The sequence below is a fragment of the Erythrolamprus reginae genome, chromosome 2 (assembly GCF_031021105.1).
Source record: "Erythrolamprus reginae isolate rEryReg1 chromosome 2, rEryReg1.hap1, whole genome shotgun sequence".
Lineage (NCBI taxonomy): Eukaryota > Metazoa > Chordata > Lepidosauria > Squamata > Dipsadidae > Erythrolamprus > Erythrolamprus reginae.
Window position 1 is genome coordinate 97,533,072 of NC_091951.1, and position 18,827 is coordinate 97,551,898.

The following is an 18,827-nucleotide window of genomic DNA, read 5'->3' on the forward strand; positions in this document are numbered from 1 at the left end:
AATTCCATACAGGCACTCGGTCCGTTATCTCTCTTAGCTGCATTTCTCACATTCCTTCTCCTGCTCCACTTAACAAGATTTATTTTCCTAACAGCATGACTTTGAAAAACAACAGAACTGACTGTTAACAACACAGAATACTTTTGCTTACTTTAGTGCGGCAAAAACACATCCATTTTCCCTTCGGCAACATTGAAACTCCACCCTTCTTCTCCACTGACCCCCTGACGTGCCAAATACATCACTACAGTATTGAACCCATTCCTCTCCTTAATATCTTCTTCCAGACCTCTGTTCTCTACGTTTTTGGGCCCTTCTGAATTTAGGGTTAACCCAGCGAGTGTCTGATTCTCCCTCGCTAGATCCTGAACTCATAGCCCCATCCTGTGGCTGGCCTCCCACCCAGCCCATGGAACAGATGAATAACCGTAGCCATCAACCCTGACATGCAATAAAAAAGAGTTCATGGTTGTTTTTTCAAGTTTTAGGGAGGTGAGGCTTTCTACTTTTATAAGAAAATGGCACTGAGATACAAATCAAGTTGCATTACTACTAAACAAATATTTGTTGCATAAAGTAGATGTAAACAGGCCTAAACTAGATAAGAGGTTGGGTGCTCTGAAAGTAAAAAAGCAAGCAATTTTCATACCTTTTATTACACAATAAATTATCTCTTCATATGTGAGAGATGAGATAGAATTAAGCATGTGGATCTAAAACAGAAATTCTGCCTACAAAAGAAACAAAGTATGGGTATACTCGTATGGGCTTCATTGGCATAGCTAGCTTCACCGCACATATATAGATATATACTGCTTAAAAAAAGAAAGGGAACACTCAAATAACACTCCTAGATCTGAATGAATGAAACATTCTCATTGAATACTTCATTCTGTACAAATTTGAATGTGCACAACAGCATGTGAAATTGATGGTCAATCAGTGTTGCTTCCTAAGTGGACAGTTTGATTTCAGAGAAATTTTATTTATTTGGAGTTATATGGTGTTGTTTAAGTGATCCCTTTATTTTTTTGAGCAGTATATATCATCCCCACTACTCAGATAGCAATGGAAAATATCTGGTCCACAGGCCAAGTCCATGTCTCCATCCCACCAGAACCAGTGTTTGCAGTTAGCTGAACAATCTGAGAGGGGGAAAGGCTTCACTCTCACTTTCTTCATAATCCCCCCTCCCCAAGATGTTCAACCTTGGGTAGAGTTAAGGAACAAAGAGACGAGACCTCTTGTCATTCCTGTTTTTAGTTTGTGATAGAAAAAGGATTGGAAAGGAATAAATGTAACATGCATCCCCATAGGTTTCTGTTGGGACACTGTGACCCATGAGCTTTTTCATTTTCCTTGCTATATAGCACTGCCATTTCACAGCTGTAATGATGAACTCTTGCTGTTATTCTGCTGATGCACAAAACCATGATGTAGCATAATTCAACAACTGCATGCGTATAAATTCTCAGAACTCTCAACAAAGGTCTCATTGATTGGGAAATTTATGGGGCTGCAGTCTTATCAAGGTCAATGATATTCTGAAAATTATAATAGGAGATATTGGAAATGCCGTACATACACCACACTGTTAAAAAAATCTTATCTTGTCTTTTCATGTGCTGATACTTGAGTGTCATAGTTTGACAACTGAGCCACAGCCACGTATAACTTTTGGCTGGTACGTAAAGAAAATTATTCAGTCAACCCAGCTTTAGCCTTGTGAACTCAGGAGGAACATGTATCGTCTTGATTATACACAACACTTTTAACTCCAAAATCTATGAACATAATCATTGCTCTTATTTAATACACAGGTTAAAACTTTAAATGCTTGCCCCTTAAGGATGGATTAGTTTAAGACCTAACGCCCATTTCTATAGATCTAAAATCCATCAAAAACATATCTCAATAAAAGGAGGAATTTATCTGATTCTAATCCATACTTTACTAGTATTCCATTCTCAAATTAAAATCCAAGTTATTCGAGTGAGTAATATTTACTACAGTGAAATTTATTTATTTTCCATTTTGGTAACAACATTCAAATATTGTTTACCTAGATCAGAGGTCCCCAACCTTTTTTGCACCAGGGACCGGCTTTAAGCTAGACCAGTTTTCCACGGCCCGGTGGGGGGGGGGGGCTTTGGTCAAATGGGGGTGGGGTTATGGAGGGGTGGAGCTTAGTGACGCAGCCCTCCACACTTCTCCACAGGGCGGGGAGAATCAGGAGACTCCTTTGGTGGCTGGGGGCTGCCTGGCTTTGTGATTTTGGCTGGGGGGGGAGTTAGGAAGGTCCTACTTCTCCCCCCCCAGCCAAAAATTCAAAGCCTATCTGCTGGATACGGGCGATGAGTGGGACAGAGCGGCGCGGAAGCCTCTTGCAGCAGCTGCCACAGCCACCGGCGTCGGCACCGCTTGTCCCGCTCATCGCCCGTATCCAGCAGATAGGCTTTGAGTTTTTGGCTGGGGGGGGGAGAAGTAGGACCTTCCTAAGTCCCCCCCCCAGCCAAAATCACAAAGCCAGGCAGCCCCCAGCCGCCAAAGGAGCCTCCTGATTCTCCCCTTTGAATCCCGCCGGCCAAGAGCACTCGGGCAGCAGCTTCTGCCAGACACGGGGAATGAGCGGGACGAGCGGCGCCGAAGCCGGTGGCTGTGGCAGCTGTTGCAAGAGGCTTCCGCGCCGCTCTGTCCCACTCATCGCCCATATCCAGCAGATAGGCTTTGAGTTTTTGGCTGGGGGGGGGGGAGAAGTAGGACCTTCCTAAGTCCCCCCCCCAGCCAAAAACTCAAAGCCTATCTGCTGGATACGGGCGATGAGTGGGACAGAGCGGCGCGGAAGCCTCTTGCAGCAGCTGCCACAGCCACCGGCTTCGGCGCCGCTCGGCGCCCGTATCCAGCAGATAGGCTTTGAGTTTTTGGCTGGGGGGGGGAGAAGTAGGACCTTCCTAACTCCCCCCCAGCCAAAATCACAAAGCCAGGCAGCCCCCAGCCGCCAAAGGAGCCTCCTGATTCTCCCCGCCCTGCCCGACGCCCCACCCTGTCCTGCATAATGTCCTCTGCCGGGAGGGCAGCGGCGGCGCGGACCGGCTGGAAAACCCCAACGGCCCGGTCCCGGTCCGCGGACCGGCGGTTGGGGACCTCTGACCTAGATGATAGGAGAAAAGTTAGTTAGAAAAGATGACTCTTCATCCAGCTCTTGGCCAAGCACCAAGACTTTCTAGTAACTTGAACATTTAGATAACCAAATTCCACCTAAATTCAAGTCTTTAAGGATAGGTAGTTTCTCAAATGTACTGGGGTTAAGCCCTAGCTGTCAAGGAACTTCAGTGTTAAACCATCTTTTGGGAAACAGTGACATTTAACAGATACAGCAGCAGTGTATTGAATTCTTAATACATTTCCGCTATCCACAATTCTTCTTCCAATGAGTTTGGCTTGGCCTACAAGTTCACTAGTTTACATTTGATCAATGAAGAACTATCAGCACAAGTTCTAAGATAACTCAGAAAACATCAGTTAATCTCAGAAGATGCTCTTGAAGCAAGACTTTTTGCCTGCAATTACATAATTCACAGAAATTCTGATCCAATTTATTCTGGTCATCAATAAGAACACACGTCCGATATTAAACAGAACTGATTTAATGTCAACCAAATGAAGGTCCTCAGAACATGGATGTCTGCAATTCTTCCTTAAACATGCCTTCAAAGCGGAGATCTTTCGCCATGAGTTCTTCCTCAACATCCTCTAGTGCCCATTGATGGTCAGTCAGTTCTAGAGCCTCCCATTCTGTCTGCAATGGCAAAGAAAGAGCACTAATAGGATCAGTAGAATACAGCCAATGGCTACACCGTCTGTTTTGAAATTTATGAATATGTCTTAGGAGTCTAAATTTGGGTCAATCTTTGGTTAACTGATTTAAAAACTCCCTGGTCATTTTGCCAGCCAGCTTCCTAGCCAATATGTCAGTTGATGCCAATGCTTAACATTATAACCATGGCCACATTTTGCATAACGCATCACTTTGATCCAAGAAAGATTCGTAGGGCTTCGGCGTTGTTTTCTCTCCACAAAGCTGCAAAGACCTGGCTCCTCCAGCAGGCCTGAGGCCATTGATCGAATGAAACCCTAGATCCAGCCATGAAGGATAGTGAGAGTATGTATATTTTAGCAGGGTTTTTAATTAATGTTTTTCTGTTGCTTTTATGAAATGGTTTTTTTTCAACTTGTTGGAAGCCGTCCAGAGTCCTTCGGGAGTTGGGCGGCATATAAGCACAACAAATGAATGAATGAATGAATGAATGAACAAATAAATAAAAACAAAAACATTAAAGTAACTCTATCAATTACCAAGTAAATTCTTCATATTTCCATTTATGCCCACAACTTAAACAAATTCAGCCATGTGAGTTTCTTCCCAAACTCTTCAAAGCAATGACTGAGTTTGTTGGGCTTGGTTGATGCTTTGAATTAACTGAATATTCTGATACACGCTAAATTCATAAACAGTTTGTGCTAGTGGTCTTTTCTCTGGCTATATAACCAATACATTTCTAATGAACTTCAGTATAGTTAAAAAATACTAAATCAGATAATCGTGAGTAGCAGCAGTGAAAGTGTGAATTTTAATTTCTGACACAATAAATGATAAATATAGCCCAAGCAAACCAAGGCCAGTTTGGGATCGTCAATCAATTTTAATAGTGGGAAAGGGTCCTGAAAGAAAATATTTAAAAACACTGTTCTAGAGAATTATTTAGCAAGCATCCCTACCATGGATTTCAGATTAGAATGCTCTATAGCAGAGGTCTTCAAACTTGGCAACTTTAAGACTTGTGGACTTCAAGTTCCAGAATTCTCCAGCCAGCACAGCTGGCTGGAGAATTCTGGGAGTTAAAGTCCACAAGTCTTAAAGTTGCCAAGTTTGGGGATCCCTGCTCTATAGCTATTCTTTCTTTAAAAGCATTTCCCCTGTACATTCAAGGAAATGCTATCTATGATTTGAAGAATTAATTTCAGCAGTTGGATAAAAATCTTGTACCTTGAATGCTTTATTAGTATCTGCAGGCATGGCCATGGCTGCTCCTGTCATCTGCTCCTGCATTACTCTGGATTGATCAGCAGCTAGAAATAGGCAAACAAGTGGATCATTATAGTATGCTCTACAGCAGACCTGGGCAAGGGGTGGCCCGCCGCCGGAGCCCTTCCAGCCCAGGCACATGCCGGTTCTTGTTGCCGACCAGATGAGCTTTAACTCTTGGCGGCCTGGGCTCCTCCTCCTCAGTTCCAGGTGAGCAATAGTAATGAAGTGCTGGGCAGGCCCGGGAAGAGCAGGAGCCCCCCCCCTCCCGGTGCCCTTGACCATGGAGGCCTCGGTCCACAGGTAGAGAACAAAGCAGGGAAGTGGACGGCATCACAAGCCACCACGACCCGAATTGGCGCTCGGCCCGGCCCCACTTCCACAAGAGGTAGCAGCGACAGGGAGCCTTTGTCTCCCTGCGCCCCCAAGGACCAGCGTGGCTGACCGGGAAGGGGCAGGAGGGGAGTGAGTGAGCAAGCAGCGGGTGGCAAAGGGAGCCGGCTGGTTGTGACCGCCGTGCGCGTGGGCTGCTTTGCGCACCCCACTGCCACCGCCGGTCTCCCCAGCCACCTTCTGTGCGCTCACTGGCGGGCCAGCTTTTATGCTCATGCCGGCCACCAGCCTGCCGGGGGTGAGAGGAGCCAGGCAGGTTGTCCTCGCTGGGCCTGTCCCTCCTTTCCCCTCCCCTCCCAGCTGCGAGGGGTCGGGGGCAGCATGGCCTGGCTGTCCGGCCCCTTTTCCAGTGCTCAGCTGCCCCTGGAGTGCGGTACTGGTCCTTGCCAGGAGAAGTAGTCCGAATAGAGACCTAAGCCAACCTGCCCGGCCTCGCCTCTTGGCAGCGCCTCCAAGCTCGCATTTCGGCCGTGAGGGGAACCCGGGCTGAGGTGGAGACAGCACAGCCGAGCTGGTGGGTGGGTGGGAGCGTTCCTCGGGCGAGGCTCCTCGGGCAAGGCTCTCCAGGGGCCGGGAAAGCTCGGTCTCTTCCCCCCCCCCCCACCGGTCCCAGCTGGGCAGGCCAGAGGCTCTCAAAGTCCGGCCCTCTAAAACCATCCCAATTTCTCATGCGGCCCCATGGCAAAATTAATTGCCCACCCCTGCTCTACCGGCACACTAACAGAAAAAACTTTTAGGAAAATAATAAACCAGCATTCATCTCTGTAAGTAATGAAATATCCTTTCAGTCTTCAGCTGAACAACTGAATAGACACAGTTTTTATAAACAACAGGCTCAGTTTTCTTTAGCATTAAACTGAAGACTAAAAGTTTTACACCTTTTAAGTAGGGCTTAAAGAAGTACATTTGAGTTTGCAGAGGATACTTCCATGAGAAATTTGATTTGCAATCCTAACATAAAAAATTATTTCAAATAGAATCAGCAGGGAGAAACTTTTTTAGGATAAAAAAATAATAGTTGTGAATTCTATAGCAAATTATATAGCATATATGAATTGGGTTTCTCGCAATCCTTCTGAAATAAAGCTACAAGCATTTCCTTCAATGGATGTAATTGATGTCAGGTTTGGATTCAACAGATTAATAATCTTCTGAGGAAACAATAGCTACATTTGATTCCAATTTTCTCTTGTCTCTCTGTAAAACTTTTAATTTAAGTGAACAGAAAAAACTTACCATTATCTTGGCCAAGAATGAGAGTATAAATGCTTCGAAGTCCAAAGACATTTAGAAAATACCAAGAAGCTGAGCTTACCCTAATACATCAAAGAAATTAAGTGTTAATTTAAGTAATAGGGAACCCAGTGTACAAGATTCTAGATCTGCTTCAAATAAGGAAAAACTCTTACCAAGATGCATCCAAAGTAAGCAACTCAATACCCTGTTGTAACATTGGTTTAAAACGCAATGTCAGAGGAAAGGGGACTTTTGCTGCAAAAGTTTAAAAGAAGTCTGTTAAAAATAGAACTATTCTGAATGGCATATTGCCTTAGAAAAGAAGCTATATTAGGAGAAGTTGCTTAAAACGTAGAACTTTCAATAACTAAAAAACAAAAAGAATGGAAAATTGAAAAACGGAAAGGCAAGGAAAGTTCAAAAAACAGAGTAAGCAGAGGAAACGCACAAAGTATCTCCCCAAAACAAAGAAATTAAGCTAACAAGTGGTACACATATACTGTCAAGAAAAATGCAAATCAATGCAAGAACAAAGCAGAAACATTTTGGCTAGTGTATAGTACTGGCAAACGAGAATAGCAAGATAAATTGTGTAACACATACTTAGATCAATTACTTCCAAAAGAAAGAAAATCTTTCTTCATATTTACCATGTTCTAAGCCTGTGATGGTGAACCAGTGACACATGTGGCATGTATGCCATTGCCAGATGCACTTCCGGGTTTCACCGCATACAGGCGTAAAGACCAACAGGTCTGGTACGCATGGGCACACAGCCAATCACTCTCTTCTGGGTTTCATCGTGTGCATGCACACTGGCCAGCTGGTCTTCACCCATGCACATGACGGAACCCCGAAGTGCAGCTAGCGACAGTGTGCATGCGTGTGGGGCCAGCGGCTCTCTTCCAGGTTCCGTCATGCACATGCACAAAGGCCAGCTGGCTAGCACTTGAAGATTTTGTTATTAAATAATAATAATAATAATAATAATAATAATAATAATAATAGCCGCCCCGAGTCTATGGAGAGGGGCAGCATACAAATCTAATAAATAAATAAATAAATAAATAAAATAATAATAATAATTATTATTATTTATTAGATTTGTATGCCGCCCTTCTCCTGAGACTCGGGACGGCTCACAACAATAACAATATAGTACAAATCTAATAGTTAAAACTAAAATTAAAATCCCACTATCATTAAATACTACACTACCATACCATACTCAAATCTTACTAGTCAGAAGGGGGCCCATTAGTCTCCCCATGCCTGGCAACATAAATGGGTCTTCAGAGTCTTGCGGAAGGCAAGGAGGCTGGGGGCAGTTTGAATCTCCGGGGGGAGCTGATTACAGAGGGTCAGGGCCACCACAGAGAAGGCTCTCCCCCTGGGTCCCACCAGACAACATTGTTTAGTCAACGGGACCCGGAGAAGGCCGACTCTATGAGATCTAATCGGCCGCTGGGATTCGTGCGGCAGAAGGCAATCCCGTAGGTATTCTGGTCCGATGCCATGTACGGCATCAGACCAGAATTGTAAAACAAAATAGTAAATAAGCATTTACGATTTTGTTTTAACTAAATAAGCATTTATAATTTTGTTAACTTAAATAGGGGTATTTCATATTAATAAAATGGAAGTTCTCTGATCATTATTTTATAAATGTATTTATCTTTATCGTAGTGATCTGCGAGATTCAAAATTATGAATTGGAGGCTGCGGGATTTAAAATTATGAATTTGGTGTCCCGCGGGATTTAAAATTATGAGGTCCAAAAGGTTGGAGACCCCTGTAATAAATGATCCAATAAATCAATGTAAAAATTTAACTCAAGTCTCCAATTATCTTACTTCAGATGATCTATGTGAAGGCTCTAATGTTAGGTAGGGTGGAAAGAAAGAGGAAGATCATTAGCAAGGTGGATGGATTCAGTTATGTACAGGGAGAATGGGTGCACAGTTGAAAGACCAGGTTAGAGACTGAAAAAATCTATGTGGTTCCTAAGAGCTGATGCTCACATGATTATACTTAATTTTTAAAAATTGAACACCCCACCCTCCCTCCCATTGCAGAGGATCTCTAGAATGCCACATCTACATGCAAAGTATAATAAGTATAGTAAGTCAACTGTTTCTGATTGTGGAGGTTTGGAACCCTAGATTGACACTCACTTGTGACAAAGCCTGAGAAGGTCATGTTGATCCAACCACCAATTAAAATCATAGGTAACACATTTGTTACATTCCCTTTCATCATATCTGTCAGCATGGTGGGATCTGCAAGGCAAACAAACGTTCAAGTGAATATACGCCAGATTACCTCCACTGCTGGATTTCTGAAAATCTTTGAATATAAAAACAGAATGAAACAAAGAATGGCCCTGACTTAATCTTCATTTTAATATTTAGCCAAGCCAGTGTGGTACAATCATTAAAGTGTTAAGAGTAGCCTACCCTCACTCACAGAAGGTCACTGGTTGACTTTGGATCAGTCACTCTCAGGACAATCTACCCACCGATTAAATTCTTATGTGGGAAAAAGCTAATGGAGGGAGTGCTATGTACCTTGTCTTGAGGTCTTGAATGAAAAATAGGATAAAAATCAAATAATCGAATAGTATTTAAATTTGCTTTTTGAGAATGACTAGCCTGTAGGCCTATCTATAGGCTACTCATCTTGTAAATATTATCAGTATCTCTTAATATTTATCTGGGTACAACAGCCTAACACCGAAAGGTTTTTGCACCTCTTATGAACAGCCTGAGAATTTATTTCATTGAAATTAATGACTGGGTTTTCTTTTTCGTTTAATTTTAGCCTAAATTCATTTGGAATTGTTTTAAAATTAAAGTTTAAAAATAAAGAGTAATGTATGAGTACTCTTAAGTTGTACATAAATAAATAGATTTCAGTTTGCTACTTTTAATTGTCATTTTAAGGATAGAAATGGGACAAAATACCTTTTAAAACAGTAAATGGTAGCAAAGTCTTAATTTGTTAGGATCAGAATCTGACTACAAACTGCTCTAAATTTATCCCATTCAAGAACCTGGAACATGTTTGTCTTGCAAAACAATGAGAAGGAAGTTCAAACAAACGATAGTAACTACATTTGTTTGAAAGAACGAGCTTAACTTAGCTTTAGCCACTGACTTACACTGTCAATCTTATAGACTGCTTCACTATAGAGGTCACAGTGACTTTGTTCTGGAGGTTAAATATCCCTGCCACTCACTTTTTAATTCATTTAAATTTTAAATTGGTGGTGGTGGTGGTAAATATGACAACTAAGGTCAGAGCTTCATATGTAGAAAAATATTAAATGAATCTGGAGTCAAGTTAATTTCCTATATGTGTAGAATTCTAGAATGGCAGAAATGCTGTTGACAGAACGGTTTGATTTTGCATCTATTCCAGAGAGAAGTCTCTTTTTGGTAAAATAACAGAAGCTGCTTGAATGCCAAACTGGACTATGGCTGAAGTATGTCACTGTAAAATAAGTCTGTTTCAGACTATATATAGCAGGGGTGTCAAACTCAGTTTCATTGAGGGTCACATCCGGGTTGTGTTTGACCTTGGGAGGCCAGGGTGGGTGTGGTCAGGTGAAAATGGGCTCATGAGCCCTATTTTCGGCTGTGATGGCTTGTTGTGATACCCTGCCAACAAAACCGGAGTTTGGGAGGGCTGCAGGCAGCCCCCGTGAGCTCTGTTTTCAGCTGTTTTCTACGACCCACAGAAAATGGAACTGGGAAGGGTGCATGATGGTCCTTAGTTGTTTCCAGGATGGTCCCACTGGCCAGATCTAAGTAGCCCGTGGGCCAGATCCAGCCCCAGGATCTTCAGTTTGATGCCCCTGGTATATAGAATGCTTTGCTTGAATCATAATCTAAACCATAGCCAGTGTTTGCTTGATATGCAGTAGAAAGCATAATCGCAATGTAAATTACTGAATCATTCAACCATATTTGTTATTTTAAGGTGTTCCGAGCTCTAGTATTATGTGTTATTGGAAGACAGATATATTATAAATAAACAGAAACCACACCTCTTCAGCTGATCTTGCAGGATTTTCAAGAACTAAAGCAGAAAGACGTATCACGCAAGATATCTAGCTTGTTTTATTTTTCTAAATAAATCAGCCATCAAATCAACAGCTATTTCTAAGCCTGAAAAGAAAACTAATCGTTTCTAATAACATTTATCAAACTATTTTAGGAAATAGCTTCTTACATACCTGTCATTGGGGAAGGAGGCACTACCTTTCTTTTAGTTTTCTTAAAGAACCCATCATCAGGATTATTGAAATAATATTTCCGTGTCAGAAAAGACTGAAGGAAAAAAGACAACATTTAACAAAGGCTGGGTTTAATCTCACAACAGAATGACTAAAAAGTGGCGGTTAGGGGAAGGCTGTAAAATTATGTTCCAGTATGACAGGAAGAGTGTGTAGTTATGGTAACAGAAAATATGAACACTTCCTAATGAAGAAGTGAAAAACCTGTGCATAAGGAAAACTGGTTATAAAAAAATGATAGCTGTAAATATGAAAATGAAAAAGCTATAAAATTAAGGAATAGTTACTATTAAATACTGAGATAATACGCAGTAATAAAAATTAATGACTTCTGGCTGTACTTCTGGAGCTATCACAAGCAAGCACTGCGGCTTCGTTCCGAGCTCTCCCCATCGGAGGGCTCCAACTGAACCATACCCATTCTGGAGGGATGGTGAAGTAAAGGAGGACAGCCTTGCCAGTCGAGGAGAGCCACATCTCTCCTCCATGACGCAGAAAGCCCCCTCATCTGAAGACAAGAAGCAGCGGTAGCAAACATGGCTGCCATGAAGCTGGGGAACAGTCTAAATACTTAAGACAGTGCAGGAACGAAGACACAGTTAATGGTATGAGAACTGGGTAACAGAAATTTTTTACTGAAATATAACTGTTGTAATCATAGGTTTATAGGCACTGAAATTTGGGATGGAATATTACTGAAGGATGATGTTTTAGCCTAATGGGTGCTGTATGGATCTTATTCTTCGTCTATGAAGGGGCAGCAAAGTCCAGGCTGAGCAAGCAAGTTGCGGAATCCATGACCACGTGGAAAATAATTAACTTGATATACAACATGAAGAAAACCTATAGCTAACTTCCATGTAAGGAAATATATGCCTTACTCTCATTCCTTTGCTAATCACCAGTAAACACACAATCCAGGAAAAGGCAAAGAATGGAGCTTCCGTTAATTATCTATAGGGAAGTCACGAGGAGGTTGCCTTATACAGCGCATGAGTGAATGGTAGTTGGGGGATGGCTTAATGTATGCGGCGTTCGCGAATTGGTTATTCTGTACCACATGTCAGGAAAAGTGAAATACAATAAAAGGAGCGATCTTGATTCAACCGAGGCCATCTCATTGAGAGAAAAATTTCTCCGTTGCTTCATTCTAATGTGGCAATCATGGCACCCTGTGCCTTCCTAGAGGTCGGCCCACTGGGGAAGGGCAGTTTGCCTTTATATAACCCCAAGAAATCTAAGGGGAATATATATTTAGAACTATTTGTCATACCGGTGTGCAAACACTTTGAAAAAATGCCAGAGAATTTAGGAAGAGAAAATTTATTTTAAAAATAATTAAATGGAAAGTTGAATTTTCAAAGCAAAAAGACGTAGTGCCCAGAAGGCATATTAAAATGCTGGAATTATGGTCCCAAACTTTTTCTTATTAATCCTGTTCATTTACTGGATTTATATTTGAAAATAATTAAATTGGACGTCAACAAGAAAGCAGAGAGGGTGAAGCAGATGGTACAATAGGCACAATGTTAAAAGACTGGTTGTATACCTTGGATATCATGGGTATATTACAAGAACCTACATTAAGAAAGTATACCACCAGATGCAATAGGAGTTTGTTTTGTGATCTGGCCTTTCTCACAAGTTGTTAAAGGTCAACTCCAGAGTTTTCAACATAACTTTATAGAATTATTTCATTTCTTTTCTTTTTCTGGATATTGGTGATGTTATTTGACACTCAGCATAACCAAAAAAGCAGCTGATTACATCTTTCAAAATGCATGAAGTTCCCAATTTTTCAGTTAGTAATACAGTACCTTCTAAACAACCAATCACCAGATTATTCATTCAGAAATAGCACTGAGTACAAAAGGCTGGAGAATCATCTTCTTCCCTACTTTTGATATTTTAGCATTTTAAATTAGCAGATGTCAGATGTGATTGTCCCATGGGTCTGGATGTGCATATCAATAATAGAAACATATAGCCTTTTGAAGATACTTAAGTATATTTATCCTTCCTGAGAACTGATTTTCTAAGAACAATCTCAAGGCAATCAATATCTTTTTCCTTGTTTTTTACTCTGAATAGAATCTTCCAATTCATTTTATTGCAGTCCAAAAATAAATCCAAATGGAAGGTACATGGATTCAGTTACGTACGTTCAGACCTGACTTCTAGGAAGCCTAACCCTGATCCTAATTTTAAGTGGGACTGAAAAGCTTTAATTTTAAGTCCAAACGAAAAGTGTCACTTTTCTTAGAGACACTCCGTACATCTGGTGTCGATATTGGCTCGGTTTTTAAGGAAACCAAACCCTAACACTATTTTAATTTTCCCTGGAAGTGGCATTTTCCTATGCTCACAAGTACATCCCAATGAAAAGCTGGACACCTCACTTTCCTTAGAGACCCTCTGTGAATAATAATCTTGACATCAGTTTTTAGCCCTGGCTTCAGAAGCCTAACCCCACATCTAATCCCAGTTTAATTAATGGGATTTTCCCATAGCATTTTACTATAACAATAAGTCCAAACATAAAAAGCCACCCACACATATTTGCCAGAGCCTTTGCAAATTTAAGCTTGAGTTGATTTTGGGTCCTATGTATTTTACTGTGTTCCAAAAACAAGTTCAAATGTAAAGGTATCACTCTCACTTTCTGTAAAGAGGCCCTGAGAGTCTAACCATATTTGTTTGTTTGATTTGATTTGTATGCCGCCCCTCTCCGGAAACTCAGAGCAGATACCATATGTTGGATTTGGGCCCTGATGTCATCCTTATTTTTACTGGGAATAGGTTTTCCCCACACCACAACTTATAACTCTAACAAAATTAGGCCTTGTACAACTATAAAAAGATTAGTCATTCAATTGGAGCTACAGCAAATCTGTTTAAACACAACTTGTACCCATTTTTAAGCTCTGCAAATTATCCAATCTACTCTGGTTGATCAGCGCGAAGGATGTGAATCCAACATTATTTTTTTCTTTTTTAGTTTCTAAATAAATAACAAGACACAAGGACAGTTTTTCCCTGAATGCCATTGCTCTACTAAACAACTAATTCCCACAACACTGCCAAACTATTTACTAAAACTGTATTATTATTATTATTATTATCATTATTATTATTATTATTATTATTATTATCATCATCCTTCCTATTACCTATTTCCTTCCATTTATGACTGTAACCATGTTGCTTGTATCTTTACAATTTATATTGTTTTGTTTCCTAGTATGATTTGATTGCTTATTAGTAACCTATGACTAAGTAGTGTAGTATCTTATGATTCTTGATGAATGTATTTTTTCTTTTTATGTACACTGAGAACAGATGCATCAAAGACAAATTTATTCAATCATACCTGATCAATAAATAATTATTTCTCTTTCCTCTTCTTTTCTTTCTTTCTCTATCTATCTATCTATCTATCTATCTATCTATCTATCTATCTATCATGCAGGGAAGATCTGACTTTCATTGGACTACTGAGGAGAATTATTACTAACAATTCTATACTAAAACACCTGTAATAATTCTGATAATGATATCCAGCTAACTGCAACAACTGACTGGAACATTGGCTAACATGAACAGGAAATACTGGTAGTTAACTGGATATGGATGGATTTCAAATCATTTGGCACAGGAACCACAATTAGTAGCACAACTATAGTTACTGGAAGATCTGGTTTAGTCAATCAGGCAAATTTACGCAATGGCCTTTAATTTCAACACACAATAATGACAATTTCACAAATAGGAATCTCTTACAAACCTGTTTTGGAATGTACTTTCCATTTTCTCGGAGGACTCGACTTCGAATGAGAACTTGGCTGAAACAAAACAAGGTTATTGTGTTAAATAAGAAAGAAAACAGGAAATCAGCAAATAAGATCCACCCATGTATGTTACATTTGGGCAAACTGAGAAAATATCTTAATGACATTAAAAACTAGTTTTCCTTCAGCAAATAATATTATCTTGAAAATATTAAGGGGAAAAAAAGAAAATATTAAGCAAATACATGGAACAATATGTCACAGTTGTTAGTTAAGAACTATTTCACTCCTTTATGTTGACACTTCAAACCATGTATTATATTACCTTTAATAATGCTTTCATGAATTGCATCCTCCATACAGTTTTATGTTTAAGATAAACACAAGCTTTAAACATCCAAAAGTAGAGCATAACAGATATAAATCAATCTGCTATTTTATGCAAATCAAATCTTATGTAGATCCCTACTAATTTTTAAACAGCAATGAAGTTTGGTGCCTGGTTCATTTATTTCATGAATAGTCATTCAACTTGCAATAAACCATTAGGAAATAGGAATTGATTGCACTTCCTTTAGGTGATGTAACAACTGAGTGTTACTATAATTTGTGATTTTTTTTCATACGCGTCACACTATTAGGCCCATGGTAACTACTCAGTAATATTTAATGGTTTCAGACATTATTTCCTCATTTTTATTTCTGCTACAACTAGCAGAAATAAAAGTTACAGCTAGCACTTGACCTGATGAATGCCAAAATTGGGCTGGTTTAATTATTTCATTGTATTGTACATTTGATTATGTTTTGAATCACTGTCTTCTTGCATGACCTGTTCATGTTTCAACTTAAATTGATAAGTAGATGACTGCAGAATTCACTGATATGAAGCAACCCTCATACTTCTTTCAAAGATAGCAAATCATCCGGATCCTGAGTTAGCAACATGTCCCCAATCTATATCTCCATACTATTACTTCCATGCTTGAAAATGTATATAATGTTCCTACGGTGGAATGTAGAGTTTGTTTTGCACCAGATATAACAAACCCATGTAACGAAGTTCAATTTTCCATTCCCAGAATCTAGATGTTCAATCATTTTACATTAACACCCTTCACTATATCTCTACAATCCATACTTTTCTATTGCTTCCATTGTATCCATACTCTGATTTGTATATCATTAGTCCTCAATTTACAACCATTCATTTTAATAATGGTTGAAAATTATGACATTAGGCTTGGAAAAAGTGACTTGCAATCTGTACTTGCATTTACAACTGTCGCATCATCCTCATGATCACGTAACTGAAATTCAAGCACTTGGTAATTGGCTGACATTATGAATAGTTGGGAGAGTCCTGAGGTTATGTGATCATTGGAATCTTTTTTGCTGATTTCCAGCAAAATTCAACCACTGGGGAATTTGCAGGATTTGCTTAATGTTTGGTGATCTGCTTAACATCTGCTGCAAATATTATTGTAATTTCAAGGACTACGTGTGCTGTATTTTATTCCTTAAATTTTCATTTATCCCTTTGTTCAGTGCAGCAACCAGAACTTTATCATTCTTCTCTTTCATCTCAACCCATTAACTCGTCCTTCCAATATCTGTTTTGCGACTGATCTTCAGCCATTTGGTTTATGTGACTAAATCACCTCAACCATGCTTCTTTTGTACTGTCACTCACTTTATATAGAGTATTATATTCATTCAACACCAATACAATCCAATACAATCAGAACAATGTAAGGAGATGATGGAAGTACAGATCCTACAGAGCAAAGATTTATCAATGTATAAATTAAACAATAAAGAAGATATCATACATCTTTGTCTTTCATTGTGATTAGTGTCAATCTGAGTATTGTATTGGCAGTTCTGTGTTAGCAAAAACTTCAGAAGAGAAGGATTTAGGGGTAGTGATTTCTGACAGTCTCAAAATGGGTGAGCAGTGTGGTCGGGCGGTAGGAAAAGCAAATAGGATGCTTGGCTGCATAGCTAGAGGTATAACAAGCAGGAAGAGGGAGATTGTGATCCCACTATATAGAGCGCTGGTGAGACAACATTTGGAATATTGTGTTCAGTTCTGGAGACCTCATCTACAAAAAGATATTGACAAAATTGAACGGGTCCAAATATGGGCTATAAGAATGGTGGAAGGTCTTAAGCATTAAACGTATCAGGAAAGACTTAATGAACTCAATCTGTATAGTCTGGAGGACAGAAGAAAAAGGGGGTACATGATCGAAACATTTAAATATGTTAAAGGGTTAAATAAGGTTCAGCAGACGTGGTTGGTAAATCCACAGTAACTGAATTTAAACATGCCTGGGATAAACATATATCCATCCTAAGATAAAATACAGGAAATAGTATAAGGGCAGACTAGATGGACCATGAGGTCTTTTTCTGCCATCAGTCTTCTATGTTTCTATCTTACTTAACACATTCATCAATCACCTTTCAGCTCCATGTCTATACAAAACATTTTATAATTCAAGTCTTGTGTAATTTTTTCTTTTAATTTTCCAGCATAAAAGATCGACTCAATTGTGCTGATTTCATTTATCTAGCATGAACAGATTTAAAACTACATATTTAAAACAGATCTTTCTAAGTAGATGCCCATCACAAAACTCAACACTATCATCCATTCTTAGATCTTTTGTTATATATGGCAGGAACAATGATACGTAGCAAAAATAATAAAGGGATAATACATTTGTGTGTCTCAGGCAGATATCATCAAGATTTGGCATAATCTAGTCTGTGACTAGGTATTTTCAGAGCAAAGGAAGATCAAGGGATACTCCCAGATTTCCTAATAAAATATACACAGCTATGGGAAGAGCCGATACAAAGTATAACATGTGCTATCTTCTGCAAATGGCAGCTCTAGGTCCTCCAGCATGTGCTATATATCAATCTACATAGTATATTATTATTATTACTTAAAGAGACACTGATCAACTATTTAGCACATCTCTTACCTGTCAGACACTTGTTCCTGAGTAAGCTTTTTATCACTCTGGAGAAGGATGGATACATAGTGACGAATCATCCCCACAAAGAAGGTAATGAAGACTATGGGAAGCACGACCCATAATCGAATATTGGAATCCAACAACAGTTCTGGCTCACTCATTTTTACGGAGAGTTCTGGTCATGCACACCAGCTTCAGTCTTTAATCTCTAAAAGATCACAAATGATGATAATAACAACTCATGAATCTAAAAAGTGCCAAATAAGAAATTATCATTGCAAACTTTTCCAGAAACATGTAAAAATGTACATTAAAAAAAAAATCTAGAAGGAAAAGTAAGATTTGGGAGATGCCCTGAGAGGTTTGAATATTATTTTTTTTATTGGCCTTCAGAGAAAACCTCAGGCTGGAATTGCTAGTCTGACACCATGGCTTAGATTTGTACAGGAGAAGAGAGGAGGACCCTGAAGAATAAAGTTAAAAGAAGGGCAGTTAAAAGAAGCCGGGGTTCATTTAAAGAAGGTATTAGTCTCAAGACCTATTTTTAACGTAAGGAACTTAGTTCTAAAACAGAAGAGATGAGATACGTCAAGGACGTCTTCAAACTTGCATTACTGTATGTGTCTTCCCCTTTCCACGAAGTGATCAATGAAATCCCTGGGACCTGATCCTACGGAAATGGTTTTATCCCTATTTCTTAAATCAGAAACCATCTCGCTCTTTGGAGACCCCATCTTCCCAATTACGGCAAATGGGGAGGCCGAAGCCCCGAACTGTCTGATCGCGCTAACTAAGAAAACATTGGGGAGACCCACTTTTCAATACCGACCTGGTCCCCCTTCAGCCTTCCGGGTTCAATGACTGACGTCTTCTTAAAGTGCCCGATAAGATGGCTGCTTCATAACTGATTAGGTCATCAGAAAGCGCCCCCTCCCCCCAGCGGGCGTTTGGCGGGAGAATTCCAAAACGGGAAGGAGCGCGCGCGCCGAAGTTGTGCGGCGGCTGTGTTGTGTTACCTCTGTTGGTAAGCAATAAGC

The 18,827-nt window shown here is 39.9% G+C and overlaps 2 protein-coding genes across 6 annotated transcripts in view; one reads left to right on the forward strand and one right to left on the reverse strand.

Moving 5' to 3' along the window:
* Nucleotides 1-1,997: 1,997 nt before the first annotated feature.
* EMC3 (ER membrane protein complex subunit 3) lies at nucleotides 1,998-18,703 on the reverse strand. 4 transcript variants are annotated; one of them, XM_070738867.1, is made up of 10 exons: nucleotides 18,620-18,703; nucleotides 17,797-17,998; nucleotides 14,797-14,854; nucleotides 10,953-11,046; nucleotides 8,890-8,994; nucleotides 6,889-6,970; nucleotides 6,716-6,795; nucleotides 5,048-5,130; nucleotides 3,152-3,799; nucleotides 1,998-2,062 (listed from the first exon to the last, which is right to left on the reverse strand). In XM_070738867.1, exons 2-9 carry the CDS (start codon nucleotides 17,949-17,951, stop codon nucleotides 3,671-3,673), a joined length of 786 nt encoding a protein of 261 aa, XP_070594968.1. In that variant the 5' UTR covers nucleotides 17,952-17,998; nucleotides 18,620-18,703; the 3' UTR covers nucleotides 1,998-2,062; nucleotides 3,152-3,670. The 4 variants fall into 4 exon arrangements, with proteins under 4 accessions (XP_070594968.1, XP_070594970.1, XP_070594969.1 ...); XM_070738869.1 differs by having other exon boundaries at nucleotides 3,152-3,821; XM_070738868.1 differs by having other exon boundaries at nucleotides 18,606-18,688.
* The window catches only part of FANCD2 (FA complementation group D2), a 63,591-nt gene continuing 63,460 nt past the window's right edge, over nucleotides 18,697-18,827 (forward strand). For both annotated transcript variants that reach the window (XM_070738864.1, XM_070738866.1), the window contains exon 1: nucleotides 18,697-18,814. The gene's annotated coding sequence lies outside the window, so the exon portion shown is untranslated. The remainder of the gene's footprint in view (nucleotides 18,815-18,827) is intronic.